Below are 17,958 nucleotides of genomic sequence, written 5' to 3'. Positions count from 1 at the left end.
TCCAACCAAACACTGATGTTGCCCACATGTTCCAACACAACTCAACGAACCAAACTCCATTATGCATAATATACACTACCACAAACATTAAGTTAGCAACACAACCCTTCAAAAATTTGTATTTGCTACTCATCTAATCAAACGAACCCTTAGGGGTGAACTTTAAATAATCCAGCGATTCCAGCCCAGCGCAAAGAATCTAGCGAACAAGAGAGAAGATAAATTAAAAAATTTAAAAAGCCAAAAAAAAAATGCAATGGTGAAGATGAGAGTACGAATCTTAGACTACTCAAATCCACAATTATCCTTCAATTTCAACTCCCATTTCTCACTCTCGTTCTTCTCCAAACCTAAATAATTGTCCTCATCTACACCCTCTCTCTCCCCCTCATCCAGGTACTCCCTAACTCCACTCAATTTGATTGCTGATTACGTATCTGAATGTCTTAGTTTTCATTTCGCGAATTTAACCACTGTATGTATGAGTTTACCTCTGTTTTTCTAGCAGTTAATCGATCTCTATTTTATTAAAATTATAAGCAATAGAGCTTCGTGTGGTGTTTGTGTTAGTATTGTTTTCCGGCAATTTATCGGATCTTCGTCGCCTCCGCGTTCTGTTAAATTGCTGCCATTTTTGTAATTGGATGGTTTCTGTAGCTCGAAAGCTTGATCGTGATTATGCAATTATGTTTCTTTTCCCTAGTTGAAATGTTCATTTGAGAATTGTGTCATACATCTCTCAATGGGAGATTTTGATAATAGGAAATTAAGATTTCTATGTTAAATGTTCGTACTCATAAAACAGTTATATGTGGATTAAAATTTTGTAGATTAATAGATTTTACTTTGCTTATGAGATGGTGACATTTTGGTTGTTCATTGAGAAATGCTCCACAAATATTTTCTGTCCAATTTGTAATCATGATTTACATGTGCTGCAACTAGAGGTTTGTCAGTTCGATCGGCAATGGACAATGCTGGTGGAATCCCCACAAAAGAAGTGCCAGTAGGTATAGATGCAGCCGCTCAAGAAGAATTTGCTTCTTTGTCTGTGTTACTTCAAGAATTTTCGAAAATCTCCACCATCGATAAAGCATGGACCATCAAACCTCAGAATGGTATGATTGCTTCTGTTTCGTCCCATGCTATTCCCTTCTGCCTGTTAATATTCATAAATGCCCAAGTTTACTTTGTCATTAAGTTTGACTTCAACTATTTGTTCATGAAATATGTCGCAGAAGATGCTACCACTGCAATGTTTTTAATAGGTCAACAAGATCTTTTGTCCAACAAGAGGAGAAAGTCAATACTGACCAGTCATATATCGCAAAAGACTGACAATTCTGTGAGTTTTCGCTGGGCCCCATTCCCTGTTGAAATGACCGGTGTGTCTGCGTTAGTTCCCTCTCCGTCAGGATCAAAGCTTCTTGTTGTGCGAAATTCTGAAGGCGACTCTCCAACCCACTTTGAAATATGGGGTGCATCTGAACTTAAGAAGGACTTTGCTATTCCACGCAAAATTCACGGATCAGTATATACCGATGCATGGTAAACAAGCACTATATATTTTTTTTGGTAAAGAAAGCAGGTTAAGCCTGAACAAGCACTATATTTTCACTATAATGTATTCTGGCTGAGAAATGTGGAATAACTAATTGGAGGGTAAGAGGGTTCAGTCATTATTCTAGCATCCTATGCTAATAGTAGCAAAATGTTTTAGCTTACATCAGCAGTCAGTAATGCTGAGTTTTATAATCTAAGAGGGGAAACGGAAGCTCCATGATCTATCCTGATTGGCTGATTCTACCTTCCTTTCTGTACTTAGTTTAATTTCTTGAGTTATGGTTGCAGGTTTGAGGGTATTTCATGGAACTCAGATGAAACTGCCATAGCTTATGCTGCTGAGGAACAAGACCTCCCTAAACCAACATTTAATGCTTTCGGGTTAAAAAAGGAGGCTTCTACAGATAAGGATTGTGGTAGCTGGAAGGGTCAAGGTGACTGGGAAGAAGACTGGGGAGAAACTTACTCTGGGAAAAGACAGCCGGCACTTTTTGTTATTGATGTTAGCAGGTTCACATGGTTAATTATGTTTTCTAATGCTTGAGAAGCTGACTGATTCAGAACCAAAACTGAAAGCAAACATTCTGCAGTGGAGAGGTTCATGGTGTTGCTGGAGTTGGGAGGGAGTTAAGTGTTGGGCAAGTTGTATGGGCTCCATCAGTTGATGGCCAGCAGTATCTCGTCTTTGTTGGGTGGCCTTCAGATACAAGGAAGTTGGGTATCAAATACTGTTATAATAGGCCTTGCGCCCTGTATGCAGTCAAAGCTCCATCCTTTAAATCAGACACCGGTATAACCAGGTAGCTAAAATTATATACTACTAGTTTATTTAACTGAAGCCATTCTTTTTCATCTTACATTATGCAAACTTCAGTGCTCTTCACTTGGCTTGGCACGCTCATTTGGTTTATTTCTGCTATTTTCAGAAGTGATGCAACCGAAGAATCACTGATAATTAAACTTACCCAGAGCATAAGTAGTGCATTCTTTCCCCGTTTCAGGTTTGTAGGCCGATAAGTACATTATGCTGATACTTTAAATGTGTCATCTAGGCTCTATGTTCCTTTGTTTGCGAAACATCCTATAGAGAAGTCATTTCTTAATAATCACTTTCTATTTTTCAGTCCAGATGAGAAATCCCTTGTGTTTTTTTCGGCAAGATCTTCTGTTGATTCTGGGGCACACTCGGCCACTGAATCACTTCACAAGATTGAGTGGCCTTTGAATGGGAAACTCTATCCTTCGAAAATTACCGAAGTGGTATGCTCATGTTCTATTAGTGTCAAGTAACAGAAAGAATAAGTGAAGGAATGTGAATCTCATTGAATTTCAAATGTGTTGATATGTTCCTGTGGTTGATTAGAATATTCTTATATCCATTATGTCCTGTTCATGGGAGGAAACTCTTGCATTATAATAAAACTGTAAAATATTAAATTGCTGGAATACAGAAAATCAAATATTGCTTATGTTGAAGTCTTCATTTCGGGATCAAGAAGGAAATTTGGAGGCAGGAAATTTTGCTCGAATGCCACCATAAACTTATTATTCTTCAATATTCCAAAGGAATGTATACCCACCTAAAGAAATCTACCAGCTTAACCACATGGACTATTAAAACCAATGACTATTTATTAAATGGCTTGGATAAAGTTGAATGAGCAGATTCAGTTAAAAACATCAACCAAGTAGACGTTGCGGAAATCATGTGTATTATGATCTGCTCCCCCAAATTTATTCTTTGCCTATTCTTTGTTATCTTTAGGTTTCTGTTGTCATGTGTCCTGAGGATGGCTGCTTTCCTGGGCTTTATTGCTCTAAGTTACTCGATCAGCCGTGGCTTTCTGATGGTCAAACAATGGTTTTATCTTCTATTTGGGGTAGTGTTCAAACAATACTTTCAGTGAATGTATTAAGGTAACTCAAGAGTTGTGATGAATAGTCAATATAAAATACCTAATAATCTCCCTTCTCTGGGATAAAAATAATGCCTTTTTGTACTTTACAGTGGACAAGTATCAAGAATCAGCCCTAATAATTCAAAGTCTTCGTGGGACATCCTTGCCATAGATGGTGACGATATTATTGCTGGTAGGACAAAATACTGTATATCTGAAGCAGGCTATCTATTTTCCGATTTTAATCACACAAAATGATCTTTTATTTTTCCTGTGTTCAAGTATGCAGCAGTCCGGTAAGTATTCCTCAAATTATGTATGGGTGTTTGGTTGGAAAGATATCCACTGATGCAAAATGGAGTTGGTCAGATGTTTCAAGCCCGATAACCACATGCTCTGAGAAGGTATCAGATTCATATATATTATACAAAGTCAAAGTTCTTTTTTATTTGTTCTTGCTTTTCAAAGTCATGCTTTTCATGCTGAGGTCGTTTGCAGGTTTCAACGATGTTGGCATCACAACAATTTGACATCTTGAATATTCCGGTCAGGGATGTCTCTGAGAATCCTACAAAAGGTATGTAATAAGATGTTTGTGTATGATATTAATTTGGTTGCAGTGAATGGTGAAGATGATAATATATATTAGCCTGGATAATTTTTCTGATATTGCTTTCTGGTTTATAGTGGATAACATGTAGCTTTTAGCTGGACGCCCAATGATTATTTAGTCTTGAGTCAGAATGAGCCATCAATGGGTATAGTGAAGTGTAGTTTAAAGCCGCATATTGACCAACTTCTGTCCGTTTCCTGGTACCGTGCAAGATGCAACATGATATTTAATTTTAGCATTTACACAGAAAATGAATGAACAGATTTACTATGCATGTTTCTTCTTGTATCCATTTGGAAAAAGTTAAATGTCGACATAGATTCCATCAATATTTTTTAAGTATATGAGGATTGATCATGTGCATACAACGTGCTGTGCTACTAGCTTTTAGGATGCAAGTAGTGTTAGCTTTGAAGTTCATTATGAAAGAGGTTGTATAGCTTTAGACTGTGTTAACTGAACTAGTGCAGGATACCAACAATTACTTGTAAATTAAAAATCTTTTTCTCACTTATGTTTCTCTAGATAGATGATGAATCTGTCTTACAAATATGAATTAACACAGTCGTGCTACTCTGACTTATAATGAATGGACAGATTCAGGATTTCTAATAGTTTAGTGTCAGTTATTGCAATTATTTTGTCTATTAGTAGAGGCCTTTCATTACATTGATTTCGAGATATTCTAATTGAATTATTCATGTCTATGAATTTTCGAATTTGTTCTAGGTGCATGCAAACCATTTGAAGCTATATATGTATCATCAAAATCTAGCAAGTCTGAATCGCCGGATCCGTTAATTGTTGTCCTTCATGGAGGTCCTCACTCTGTTTTATTGGCAAGCTACGCAAAGTCCTTAGCTTTCCTATCCGCACTTGGCTACAGCTTGCTTATTGTGAATTATAGGTACACCCCCCCACCCCCAAATTTAAATTGAAGTTAAAGCTGCTTCTGTCTTGATTGCTTCTAATTCAACTGGTGCATGGTAGGGGTTCTCTGGGATTTGGTGAGGAAGCATTGCAATCTCTTCCAGGACACATCGGGACCCAGGTACTATTATTTTTCTAGAATCATTTGTCATTCTTCCCCTTAGAAAATTGTTTTTCAGATTTGGTGATATGTGAGAGGCTGCTCTGCATTCCTGGTGCTTATGCAGGATGTGAATGACGTACTCACTGCAATAGACTATGTTACTGGCAAGGGACTTGCTGATCCATCTAAAATATTTGTCGTTGGTGGTTCGCATGGTGGATTTTTGACTACACATTTGATTGGTCAGGTAGAATGACTCTTCTGCTACTACGTCTTTGTTAACAACTCTGGTGATAGGTGGTTGTTCTGAGCTACTTGGGCTTATAATTTGCTGCTTGACCCGTACCTAAGATAAAAAATAATGCATCCCCAACTTCATCTATCTTATTATTTGGAGTTGAGTTACTAAATTTAGAAATTCTTCTCGTCTTACCAGGCACCAGAAAGGTTCGTTGCAGCAGCTGCTAGGAACCCTGTATGCAACCTTGCTCTAATGGTCGGCACATCTGATATTCCGGATTGGTGTTTTTTTGAGACTTATGGAAGTGATGGAAATACTATCTACACTGAATCCCCTTCTGCAGAACACCTGGCTGTTCTTCATAGCAAGTCTCCTATTGCTCATATCTCAAAGGTATGAATTGTGTGGAGACGTTGACAGTTTTGAATAAAGCTAATAGAATAGCTAGTTATCGTAAAATTCAATCGGTTAATTCAATATTTTTTGATCCTATTCATTTTCACCTCGGGTATTTCTAGTCTACGCGACACAGTGATGCATCTATTCACATGTAAATTCAGTAGTCATTCTACTTGAAAATATTGTCCTCCGCTGAATTGTTAGTTCTTTCCAGGTCAAAACCCCCACAATTTTTCTGCTTGGTGCTAAAGATCTCCGCGTACCAGTATCTAACGGAATACAGGTAAGGCCTTGTGCTATATTCTTGAATTACAATTAAGTATAGAAATACATATGCCCACTGTGAAGTTTTCTTACACGTTTTAGTAAAGTTCCTAGTGTAAATATTGCGATTTAGCCCAACAAATTGACTGTTTGATGGTCACACTTTTGCGATACATAAAAGCTGTGCCACTGGAAATCTGAGTACAATTTGCATGCAGATTTCGAGTTTTGTATGACTTTTATGGTACTGTGTCATCTAATTTGTTCTGATTTTTTGGCCATGTAGTATGCCAGAGCATTGAAAGAGAGAGGAGTCGAAACTAAGGTTATCATCTTCCCCAATGATGTTCACGGCATTGACAAGTAAGGCATCTCTCCCTAATGAAGTGGTCGAAACCATGCTTCGTGTCCTAATAAAACGCAGTGTTGTGAGTCTGATACTTCGTTCTTGTTGCAGGCCACAGTCGGACTACGAAAGCTACCTGAATATCGGTGCGTGGTTCAACAAGCATCTCAAATCATAGACAGATTGCATTACATTGTTCTTCTTATTGTTGGTACATTAATATGTTTTAAATAATAATAATAATTATTATTATTATTAGTATTATAATAACAATAATATCAATAATAAAAACATACCACCTTTGTCCCTCATTAACTGTCACATTTACTTTTCTTCACTTGTTCTATAAAAATAATAATAAATAGTTAAAGTCGAGAAATAGTAAAATCAGAGAGAGAATAAGTCAGAGAAGAGTTTTCTTTACAGTATTCTCTCTCCTACTTTACTATTTCTCCACTTTAACTATTTATTACTCTTATCATTTTTACAAAACGAATGCAGAAAAGTAAATGTGACAGTTAATGCGGGACGGAGATAGTATCTCAAATCGTCCTTGATAATTCAATATCTATATTGAAACTATCAATTGGTAATTAAATGCATTATGAAAATACAATCTTATTCATACTCATACCACTACCAAATACAGATTTACCAACGGAATGTCATGAATAACCTTGTCACAAAAAGATTTATTAATGGAAACATTTCGTTGTAAAATTATCCACCGCAGTCAATCAAATTCGACACCAATATGGGGTGTAAACGGCAGTGAGTTAACCGACCACAAGTTCGTCGATATTTCCTAGTTTCCGATACAGGACATCATTTTTCCGACGCCTCTATCCATTAGTAAATATGAGACCATATTTTTGTATTTTTGGTCTTTTTGGATCCTTTTCTAATGCTAACAACACTATAATCCAAAACTAAGACTAAATCTACATCCTTTGATTTTGAAATGAGTGGATGAGATTAAAGCTCACAAATTTCAATAAATAGTAGACAAAATATCAACAAAGGGGTAATATCGTCATTATTTTATCATATGATAATTTTCGTGGGTGATTTTTTTATATCAACATAATGTATTACAAATATTAACAAAATGACATGAGAATATCAAATTGAAATATAATTTATCAAGTTTCATCACCCGAACATCGTCGGAATATATGCAATTCTCATTGGAATCCTTATAAAATTATCTTTAATTTGATATATTTTTTGCAAAAAAATAATTTAAATCGAGAGAGTTACGTAAATTTAAAGTTTTGAGATATTTTGATGAGAGAGAATTGACATTAATACCCTTTATTTAATATTTTTTTTAATTTAAAATATAATCCACGTGACATTATTTCAACCACTAAATCGATTTCCTAATCTAATGGCTAAGATTTGGGCTGTGATCACTCACCTTTTTTTTGTTATTCTTAATAGATACGTTGTTTTAACTAAACCATCGTATCAATTATAACCGATAAACAATAACCAACCAATGTAAATTATAATGGATATATGTTTAAAAATTAACCCTTTACTGGATTCAATGTTTAACTTTGAGTCAGCCCAAATTAAAAAAAAATGTAAATGAAAACGAGTGGAAAACGTTAACGTAGAGAGTGCATGGGTCGATCATATATATTTAGAATCGTCAGGGGTTGGGACATGATGAATTGTTCCACCTTCTCTTGCAATTTCATTTTTCCATTTTTGCATGCTCTCAGACTTTAGTTCCTTGTCCATTTCCTGTTTGCTTAAACTCTTGCCATACTTGTTGTTGCAATTCCTCTCGCAAGTCCTCCCGTAATTGCAACTTCCATTGGATCTTTATAGCACTTGTTATCACATTTTTTACATGGACACCTAATTTTTTACTACTTGCAACCTTGATGAATTCCTCAAGCCCCTCCAAAAACTTTGGATTCCATCCACCGGCGGCTCTCACTCATTGTTATAATTCCTAATCGAAAAAAAGTGATCGTTTATAAGATCAGTCAGAAAATTATAATTTTTACATATGTATAGCATCAGAGCAACAATACATAACACACAATACAACAAAACGACATTATCTCCACTTCTTCTTCTCAACAACAAGTCGGAGGAGCCACCCCAAGCTTAGCCACCAATTTCTAACAGCCTAAGGCATGCTCATACAAAAATAACCATGGTCCACCATAATAAAAAATAAGTCTCATCTTTGAAGCTTAAATACTCTCTTGAAGCTATGCTCCTTCAATAAGAAAAAACTGAGAAAAAAAAAAGTAATGATTAAATGTATCGATCCATTATGCAGGAATGGATCTTCCATGTGTGATCACACAAGCATGCAGTTTCTTTAGAGATTTCCAGTTTTTTGGAAGTGACTAAAAATCCAATAAATCTAAAGAAATCAGAATTTTACAGCAATAAGGATGACCTATTTGATGCGGTGTTAACAGTTGATAGATTTCTAAAGCATCTTCTCATTTTTGTCCCATGAAAAGGTTTATATTAATATATGCATGATTTTTTAATATGAAAAATACATAGAGTATTTGTATAATAAAACACTCCAAAATTCACAAGCACAGCAAAGTTGCAACTCTCAAGCTGTCTGCATTCAAATGATCAGAGTTTCTATGTATCAACCACAACAAGAATTTCATAATCTAATTGATGTTTCCTCCCAAAACCATCACATTCTAAGAAAACAAATACATGAGCAATTTAACTGCATTGAATGAATATCAATCGAAATGTACGTAGATTAGAAGCACATTTTATCGGCCTAAAATCGAAAATTGCAGTACCTAAAATCAACTTTCAATGGAGGCTTTCTGTTCTTCCGGTGGCGGAGAAATCGTCGGGCGGCTGAGGCGGAAGTCGGGAGTGAAGACGGAAAGGGGGAAACTGAGTTAGGCTAGGGCTGAATGAAGAAGAAATGGAGCGAAGCTGAATTCAAACCCATCAAAAGTAATGAAGGATTTTCCGATGGCGCCAAAGCCGTCGGTAAAATACTATTTCTGGTGGGAGAAAATACTATTTCTGAAGCAGGCTACTATACATCCTTTTTCTGATCCATCACATTTTATTTTTTTATTTTTGGTGTGTTCAAGTATGCAGCAGTCCGGTTAGTATTCCCGAGATCAAGTATGGTAGTTTGCTCGGAAAATGGAGATAGTGGGATGTCTCAAGCCCCATACAATGCTCTGACAAGGTTTCATGTCTCTTGGCATCGCAACAATTTGACATATTGAGTATACCAGTCAGGGATGTTTCTGAGAATCTTGGAAAAGGTGCTTAATAAGATGTTTGGATGAATCTGTCTTCCAGATATGAATTAACATAGTTTAGCTTCTGTGCCTCTGGGGTTCGTGTTGCAGGTGCGTGCAGACCGTTTGAAGCTATATATGTATCATCGAGGCATAGGAAGTCGTCTGAATCGCCTGATCCGTTAGTTGTCTTCCTTCATGGAGGTCCACACACTGTTTCGTTGGCAAGCTTCTCCAAGTCTTTGGCTTTCCTATCTTCACTTGGTTATAGCTTGCTTATTGTCAACTATAGGTCTCTCTCTCACTCCCCGTCATCCTATTTTCATTGAGGTTAAATCTAATTTAACTGTGGCGGTAGGGGTTCTCTCGGATTTGGCGAGGAAGCATTGCAATCTCTTCCGGGAAACATTGGATCCCAGGTAGTCATTCTAGTGTTAGAAGATTATTTAGTAAATCTATTGATATGCTGCATTCTTGGTGCTTACGCAGCATGTGAGAGACGTACTCACTGCATTAGACGCTGTCATTGACAAGGGACTTGCGGATCCATCTAAAATATTCGTCCTTGGTGGTTCGCATGGTGGATTTTTTTACTACACACTTGATTGGTCAGGTAGGTGCTTCTTCTTTAAACAACTCAGACCATGGTTTTATTGAGTCGTTCGGGTTTAATTGAGTCGTTCGTCTATACAGGCACCCGAAATGTTTGCTGCAGCAGCAACTAGGAATCCCCTATGCAACATTCCTCTGTTGTTTGGCTCATCTGATATTCCCGACTGGTGTTTCGCTGAGGTTTTTGGAGGCGAACGAAGACCTGCCTTCACGGAATCCCCTTGTGCAGAACACCTGGCTCTATTTTATAGCAAGTCTCCTATTGCTCATGTCTCGAAAGGTTATACAATGCTAGTTTAGTTAGAAATTCTGCTGCAAAACTCAGTCCATTATCATCTGCTCCTATCATCATCTCTGCATCAACTATACCTACTTTTTTCCAGGTTAAAACCCCCACCATTTTTCTACTTGGTGCCCGGGATATCCGCCTGCCAATGTGTAACGGAATACAGGTAAGACCTCATACTATAAACACCAAATCTCCAACATGAAGTTGTGTTTACGCGTGTTTTAGTAAAGTTTAATGTTCCTTGAAAGATGACTGTGATTTTACGAACCTTTTCACCAAGTTATGACAAGTCCAGCATAAGTGATCAAGATTGAATTGCATCCATGATTCTTCAAATGCGACATCTAGCCACCTAATTTGCTGTGATTTTTCCGGACATTTAGTTTGCACGAGCATTGAGGGAGAGAGGAGTCGAAACCAAGGTTATTGTCTTCCCCAACGATGAACACAACATTGACAGGTAAGGCGTCGCGCCCTAATAATATGGTCGGAAACACGCTTCGTGTGCTAAGAAACATGTTCTTGTTTTTGCAGACCACAGTCAGACTATGAAAGCTACCTGAATATAGGTATGTGGTTCAACAAGCATTGCAAATAATAGTACTCCATTATTGTTGGGACACTATCATTATTTGTGAAGAGGATTGTTGGGGCATTGTATTATTGTTTGTCTATATTGATATGTGGTTCTACATGCATTGAACATTGTATGTATCTCATCTTGTCCATTTCTTTATCGAAGTTTCCTCCATTTGTTAAAAAGATTGAATGTGACATATCAATCAAGATTCACCAACTCCACCATTATTTATCAATTCCAAGTTTAAATTTATTAATCACAGTAAGAATTTTAATAGGATTGATGCACCTTAGATAATACTCAGAATATGACCTGCAATCAAGGGATTTCACATATATTTGGCAAAGTAAAAAACAGATGATATATCTATCCAATAAAGATAACAGCAAGAACATAACTGTTGTGGAGTTAATCAGATAACACGAAATCAAATAATTCAATGTGCAATGCGAGACTCGGATAATTTGAGGCACTCACTCTGGCATCTCCGGAGGCAAATGTCGTTCCAGTTGGGTACTTGATGTTGGTTGACACACACAGTTCGAGCACAGGCATCAGCGCAAGCATCAAGCTCAGAAACACCGCATACTGTAATGCAAGTATCTGGGATGGGATCCTTGGCGAAGGCTCCTACTTTCTTCAACATCCTCTTCGACGTGCAAACTCTCTCGCACACAAAAATGTCATCCCCGCTCTTCTCCCGGCTCCACGCACTTCTTAATCTTTGCTCCTCAGCATGTCTTGCTCTCGTTCGCAAAGCTCTACCAGCAATGATAACTGGGACGAAAGCAGCCCCAAGCAGGGTCCATGCATCAACCATAGTTAATACAACAAAAGATGCACTTGCTTCTTTTCCCTTTCACTTCCTAGTTTAGGCAGCAGATGGCTTCAAGTTGTAGAAAATAAATATCTGCTAATTTCTGTTTATCTGAATCAGACTAACAAAGAGTACAGAAACCACAAATACAAGAAGATACAAGTCTACAATTCTCAAGACAACGAGGCATGAACATAGTAGTTTTCCCAACTGTCCTAGCAAATCACCAGATTCAAGGTAGAGTGGTAGACTTATTTTATCTGCCACGCTACTGGCATTTGATAGATTGCCAATGCCCTAATATTTGTAATCTTAATGAAGAAGAAGCAATTCACAATTTCAAAATTAGCTCATCAATTGCACTACCTCAACCTTAACATATAAAAGTAATTAACTGAATCTACTATCAAGACCTAGTAACGGGAATGGAACATGTGAGCAGCTTCATGGAATCTAATATGAAAATGCTTTGACTGATACTGCAAATCCCCTAAATATGAACTAAATATCTTTTTGTTTTGTAATATGCTCATACTAGCCTACCTATGATCATGAAAATGAATGCCTTTGATATTCTAATCATCTATTAGAGCTAATCGACAGCTTTTTCTCTTTTCCTTATCCTAGGTTCAGTTTTCATTTAGCAGAGTTGCATTTGATGAATGATATCAGTAGGATGAAACAAAATGAAAAATCCCTAACTTATTCAATTCATCGTGAACATAAATTTCCAGTATAAACTATCAATTCTAGAATTAATAACATAATTTACTGATCATACTCAACACAGAATGAACCAACAAGACAAAGCGAGAAAAAAAAATAAGAAAAGGAGTGTAAGCAATTGAGTGAAGATTTCGATTCTGATATAAGTAAATTCAACAGAAACGTAAAACAAAAATTTGAGGATTAAATAAATCAAAGAAGAAGATAAAGCCCACCGGTGAAGATTCAGGGAGAAACAGAACGCGAGCTGAAGATTTAGGGAGAAGAAGACTTCATCACTCTTCAATTGGAATTGGGCTTAACGGCTAAAAGGCCTAAATTTAGTGAGTGTATAATTTTTTGAGGAAATATAAAATACCTATATCAAATTATTTATATCTATTCTTTATAGAACATTGGATATAAATAATACTATTCCTCTAGTTAAGTTGTATGGAGTAGTATATTTTTCTTTTATTTTTATATTTTGGATACAAAACATCAAATTATAGTATGGTAGTACTATACAGCAATCAACCAATCTAAATTTCAAAATTAAACAATTCAAATCATCTTACTATCATACTTATTAATCTTATCCATGGCGTCCACTAAACTTATTCCTACAAGTACAAAGATGACTTAAGATTCATAATGAAATTTGGTGCTAAAATCAGAAATGCTCATTGATTATTAAAGACAATTTTATGGTTTCTTTAATATAATTGTTAGTTAAGTCTCATCAATCTATTATTAAGGTTTACAACTACCTTTAGTTTTAAATTAATAATTATTGATTTTTAAATTTCAGTCCGTAGGCATATAATTATAAGAAGGATTTTTATTATTTTGTATAGAACATTTCATTCTTTAATCATTTTTTTCTAATTAAATTGTCCATGGGATCATTGTCTAATTATTAACCTCGAATTAAATTGATAATGGGATCATTGTCTAGCTAATTAAAAGGGAGGAAAATTACAAATAAACTCCTATACTATAGATAGGAGAAAATTACAACTGATGTCAAGAGGGCTCGAACTCGGCACTCCATCTAATAATGGCTAAACCCTAGCTATACTTGTTAACCACTTCAGGAGTTGCTACTAGTATAACTTTTCCTGTGTTTAATAAATTTGAAATGATAAATTAGTTATAAATTTTGTAGAACTTTACATCCTTGAACATTGATATACTACTATAAATTAGACATTTTTAAATAATAGAATAGCCTTGTAAATCTTCGAGATGCATCAAAATAATGAAACTCCTCTATGTTTGTGAAGTCTCTTTCTCTCCCAACTTTAACTAAGGATGGCTTTGTAAAAGTCATAATTTTTACAGTTCAATTTTATATTCAAACTATTTTTTAAAATTAAACTCCGCAATAAACCAATATCCACTTGGTCAAGTTTATTAGTTTCGTCTTGTCAGCCAGAATTTAAAATCCTATTCTAATTTCAATATATTCAATTTTTTTATATGAAATTAATCTCCAATTTGAAAAATATACTCTCCACTTAGATGAAAACTGGACCTATTTAGGAGGTAAAAATTGGTCTTGTGAATATCAACAATTCATCATTAACAATTTTTCTTTCACCATTTCGGGAAATATGGATCCAACAGTTTGACCTAGAACAACGCACATTAGATTGTGTTAAATTATGAGCTGATTTGTTAGTATTTCTATACGTGTGACAAACTCCAATAAGAGCATCCACAATAGCGGATGTCCCGGCGGACGTCGGATCGGCGTGCCGGACGTCCGCCATTAGGCAACATGCATACGGATACGGACTTCTGCTGCGGACACCGGAGTTCCGCGGCTTTCCGGGACGTTCGCCATTGCGTTGACACAACGGACGTCCCGGCGGACGTCCCGATTTTTTTATTGTTTTTTGTGGATGTCCTTAGGGATGTCTGTCATTGTGTAGTGGGATGTCCTTATGACGTGGCAGTGCAGTGGGATATCCTTATGACGTTGCAGGATGTGTTTTTGGGAAGTCCGTCGGGACATCCGTCCCATTGTGAATGCTCTAAGCATACACGGCTTTGAGGAGTATCAAAATTTTGTATTAAATTAGGAGTTTCGAGATGCTATCGACCACCCTTCATGCAGAGTGCTCCACCCCACACTACCCAACTTCCGACAGTCTCTGTGCGACTACTAGGAAGTAAGAAGGAGAATTGTAGTATATACGCAACTGAACTTATGCTTGAATTTGTAGAACCCTAATAAAACTGTAGTCTTCTTCTCTTAACACTTTGCACTTCCCTTTCCAAGTAACCAACGTTTTCTGGATTGGTTACTCATCCTCTTGTGCTAGCCACCAGGTAAGAATCTTCTTAGTAGGCGCGGCGCCATTTCAGACCCCAACCACAACCATGCCATAAATCACTTCCATTATTTCTGCAAGTGGCTCAATTTAGCCAAAAACCACTCACTCTACATTTTACAGATGTTATTTCTGATACTACCAAACTGAAAACTTGTTACTCCAACACATGCCAATAATTTGAGGTATCTTACATTAATTTTCATATTTCCAATATATAAACAATGCTATCTGCAACAATTATTTTTGACAAATATTCTCTTAATATTTAATTGACCTTTCAAGTCATGATTGGGGTGGAGAATTATTTCTCAGGAGCCACTGAAAGTTTGAGGTTTATGTCCCACAAACTGAGTTGTGAAATGACATAAAATCTATTCATTCCATTTCTACATCTCTTCCTTCTTTGTTTTTTTCTGGGATCCCTACTGCCATGTTTCTTGCATCATTGAACTCAGCCACTACTATAAAAAAAAAATAGGTTGTTTTGTGATTACTAACATGATTCTTGCTTCCCTAATTTGAGATAAAAAGATCAAATTATAGGTTGTACAAACAAATTTGGTTACAAGTTAGGCAACAAAAATCAGTTACATCAAAAGCACAATTTATTTGAAACACAAAACCAGAGACAGAGACATGAATCAAATCACTTCCATCAAACCAACAAACTATTCACAAATTACACATTTCTATCTTCACTACCTAAAATTTAATCAAAACATTTCTATCAAAAGAAAACAACCCTCCAACCACGCAAACGACGCCGTTTCGCGGTATTCCTCGATCTCATTGGGCCATGATCTCACCAATCCCCAATCGCAGCTCCCCCCACTGCGATTCGCCCAATTCCGCCGCACCGTCGACCAATCTCAGCTCCACCAACCACAGCTCCGGCGCCAACCCCCATATCTCCACCTCCACCACCGCCCTCCCCTTGATCAGCCGCATCGCTCCGCCCTTTCGCCGCTCTACTCTATATTCAAATTCGAGGCTGGTTTTGCTCACTTTCTCCTCAATCTCCGCCACCTCCATTCCAGTGGTAAACCTTATTTCCTTGCTACTCGTCGTCTCCTCCTCGAACAGCCCCGACAGATCGAGCCCCGACGACATCGAGATCAAGTCGAAAGCGTTCACTCTCGGCATGCATTTGAATTGATTCGAATCAAGAAACTCAGATCCCGTTAAATTCTCATCGACGCTTTGCGATTTTAAATTCTCCCGTGAGAACGATTTTTTGAACCAGGAGAGTTTTATTAACTCGTCGAGGCTGAGCCTGGTGTAAGGGTTTGGATCGAGCAATCTGTAGATCACGATTTTGGCCGATTTGGAGACGAAATCGGGGAATTCGAAAGCGCGGCGGTGCATTGCACGGTACATGTTCGATAAATTGCCATCGTCGAAGGGGGGGCTTCCTACTAGGAAAACGTATAGGAGAACGCCGCATGACCAGGCGTCAGCCTTCTCGCCGTCGTAGCCTCTCCGGGAGACGACCTCCGGCGCGGTGTAGGCCGGAGTTCCGCAGGCGGTGCGGACGAGGCCGTCGATTTTGTGCTCGGAGAGGGCGGAGAGGCCGAAGTCGGTGATTTTGAGTAATCCGTTTTGGTCGAGGAGGAGATTCTGCGGCTTGATGTCGCGGTGGAAGACGCCGTTCTGGTGGCAGAAGCGGAGGGCGGAGATGAGCTGGTGGAAGTAGCGGCGGGCGGTGGATTCGGAGAAGCGGCAGCAGCGGGAGAGCTTGGTGAAGAGCTCGCCGCCGGGGGCGAGTTCCATGACGAGGTAGATTTTGGATTTGGTGGCCATGACCTCGTGGAGGGTGAGGATGTTGGAGTGGTGGTGGAGGCGGCGCATGGCGGAGACCTCGCGGACGATGCGGGGCTCCATGGCGGCGTCGACGGTGGCGGCCTTGTCGATGACCTTGATGGCGACTTCGGGGGCGGAGGGGCTGTTGAGGAGGCGGGCGAGGTAGACCTTCGCGAAGCTGCCGCGGCCGAGGAGGCGGCCGAGCTGGTACTTTTCGAGGATGATGGAGCCGGTGCCGCTGGTGGAGCGGCGGATCTTGGCGGCGGAGGGGAGAGGGTTGGTGGGGGTGGGGGGGCCCATTTGGGGTTAGAGAGAAGGTCTAGCTAGCTAGGCTTGGTGGCTGGACAAGGAGTGTGTGATTGTGCGTGTGGTTTATATATAGTGGAGAGAGAGAGATCACATGTTGCAATTGTTGGGAATATAAAAATGAAAAATTGTTTAATGGGTACGGATTTTCTGCTTTTTGTCGGGGTATCCACTATGGGACAGCCGCCCCTATAGCCACAGCAGGGGCGATCCCGGGGCTATCTATAGTGGGGAGCACGTCCGCCTCGAGGCGGACGATATTTCCTGGGCGGATAGCCATCCGGCGTCTTCGGGATGAGGACGTGCCGGTCTGGGGCGGGCGCGGCGAATAGGCGCCCCGGCTATAGTGGGGCGGTGCCCGGCGCGCCGGTCCAGTTGTATCCCCTTGTTCCTAATGTAGAGAATAAATTAAAAAAAATAATAAAAAATAATAAAATAAGAGATGGAAATAAAGAATAAAGTAGAAGAAAAATAAATAAAGAATAAAGTCGAAGAGGATAAAGTTTGAAAAAAAAATGATTTAATTATCATGAAACAATTAACTATTGGTTCAACTATCATGTGACATAACCGGAATCAAACTAAACACACATTAAAACAATATGAATGACACCAATGTAGATTAAACGAGAATGATACTCAAGTTTACGAATGATACTCACGTAGTGGCATTTAATATTAAAGGGAACATCATTTTTGGTCCACGAACTTTGCCAAAGTATCATTTTAGGTCCGTGAACTTTGAAAATATCATTTTAGGTCTATGAACTTTGAGTTAGTATCATTTGAGGTATTTTTTACAATTAGCAAGTTTTTTGGACGAAAATACCCTCAATACCTTAAAGTGTATATATTTTTAATAAATTTATCATATACTCATAATTTTTTAT

At 38.1% G+C, this 17,958-nt stretch overlaps 2 protein-coding genes and 1 pseudogene across 3 annotated transcripts; 2 read left to right on the top strand and 1 right to left on the bottom strand.

Annotated features, from left to right (window-relative positions):
* Positions 1-207: 207 nt before the first annotated feature.
* On the top strand, positions 208-6,668 carry LOC121774181 (acylamino-acid-releasing enzyme 1-like). 2 transcript variants are annotated; one of them, XM_042171096.1, is made up of 18 exons: positions 208-396; positions 946-1,118; positions 1,242-1,548; positions 1,852-2,073; positions 2,154-2,363; positions 2,490-2,564; positions 2,688-2,823; positions 3,329-3,480; positions 3,572-3,654; positions 3,744-3,865; positions 3,960-4,038; positions 4,804-4,981; positions 5,065-5,125; positions 5,232-5,354; positions 5,544-5,741; positions 5,962-6,030; positions 6,298-6,374; positions 6,469-6,668. In XM_042171096.1, exons 2-18 carry the CDS (start codon positions 968-970, stop codon positions 6,533-6,535), a joined length of 2,310 nt encoding a protein of 769 aa, XP_042027030.1. In that variant the 5' UTR covers positions 208-396; positions 946-967; the 3' UTR covers positions 6,536-6,668. The 2 variants fall into 2 exon arrangements, with proteins under 2 accessions (XP_042027030.1, XP_042027029.1); XM_042171095.1 differs by having other exon boundaries at positions 209-396; positions 948-1,118; positions 1,239-1,548.
* Positions 6,669-9,462: 2,794 nt separating this feature from the next.
* Positions 9,463-11,532, top strand: LOC121774516 (annotated as a pseudogene).
* Positions 11,533-15,549: 4,017 nt separating this feature from the next.
* LOC121775275 (CBL-interacting serine/threonine-protein kinase 7-like) lies at positions 15,550-17,084 on the bottom strand. The gene has a single exon (XM_042172334.1). The coding sequence runs from the start codon at positions 17,060-17,062 to the stop codon at positions 15,749-15,751; it is 1,314 nt and encodes a 437-aa protein (XP_042028268.1). The 5' UTR covers positions 17,063-17,084; the 3' UTR covers positions 15,550-15,748.
* Between the last annotated feature and the right edge of the window lie 874 nt (positions 17,085-17,958).

The sequence above is a fragment of the Salvia splendens genome, chromosome 17 (assembly GCF_004379255.2).
Source record: "Salvia splendens isolate huo1 chromosome 17, SspV2, whole genome shotgun sequence".
Taxonomy (NCBI): domain Eukaryota; kingdom Viridiplantae; phylum Streptophyta; class Magnoliopsida; order Lamiales; family Lamiaceae; genus Salvia; species Salvia splendens.
Note: the sequence above shows the minus strand (reverse complement) of the source record. Positions and strands in the feature narration are given on the sequence as shown.

What these genes read in the sequence shown, in the direction of transcription:
- LOC121774181 (XM_042171095.1), top strand. Translation starts at nt 968, where the DNA reads ATGGACAATGCTGGTGGAATCCCCACAAAAGAAGTGCCAGTAGGTATA. An exon ending in TTTGTTATTGATGTTAGCAG is followed by an intron (nt 2,074 to 2,153) that starts GTTCACATGGTT and finishes AACATTCTGCAG; the next exon opens with TGGAGAGGTTCATGGTGTTG. An exon ending in GATGTTCACGGCATTGACAA is followed by an intron (nt 6,375 to 6,468) that starts GTAAGGCATCTC and finishes TTCTTGTTGCAG; the next exon opens with GCCACAGTCGGACTACGAAA.
- LOC121775275 (XM_042172334.1), bottom strand. Translation starts at nt 17,062, where the DNA reads ATGGGCCCCCCCACCCCCACCAACCCTCTCCCCTCCGCCGCCAAGATC.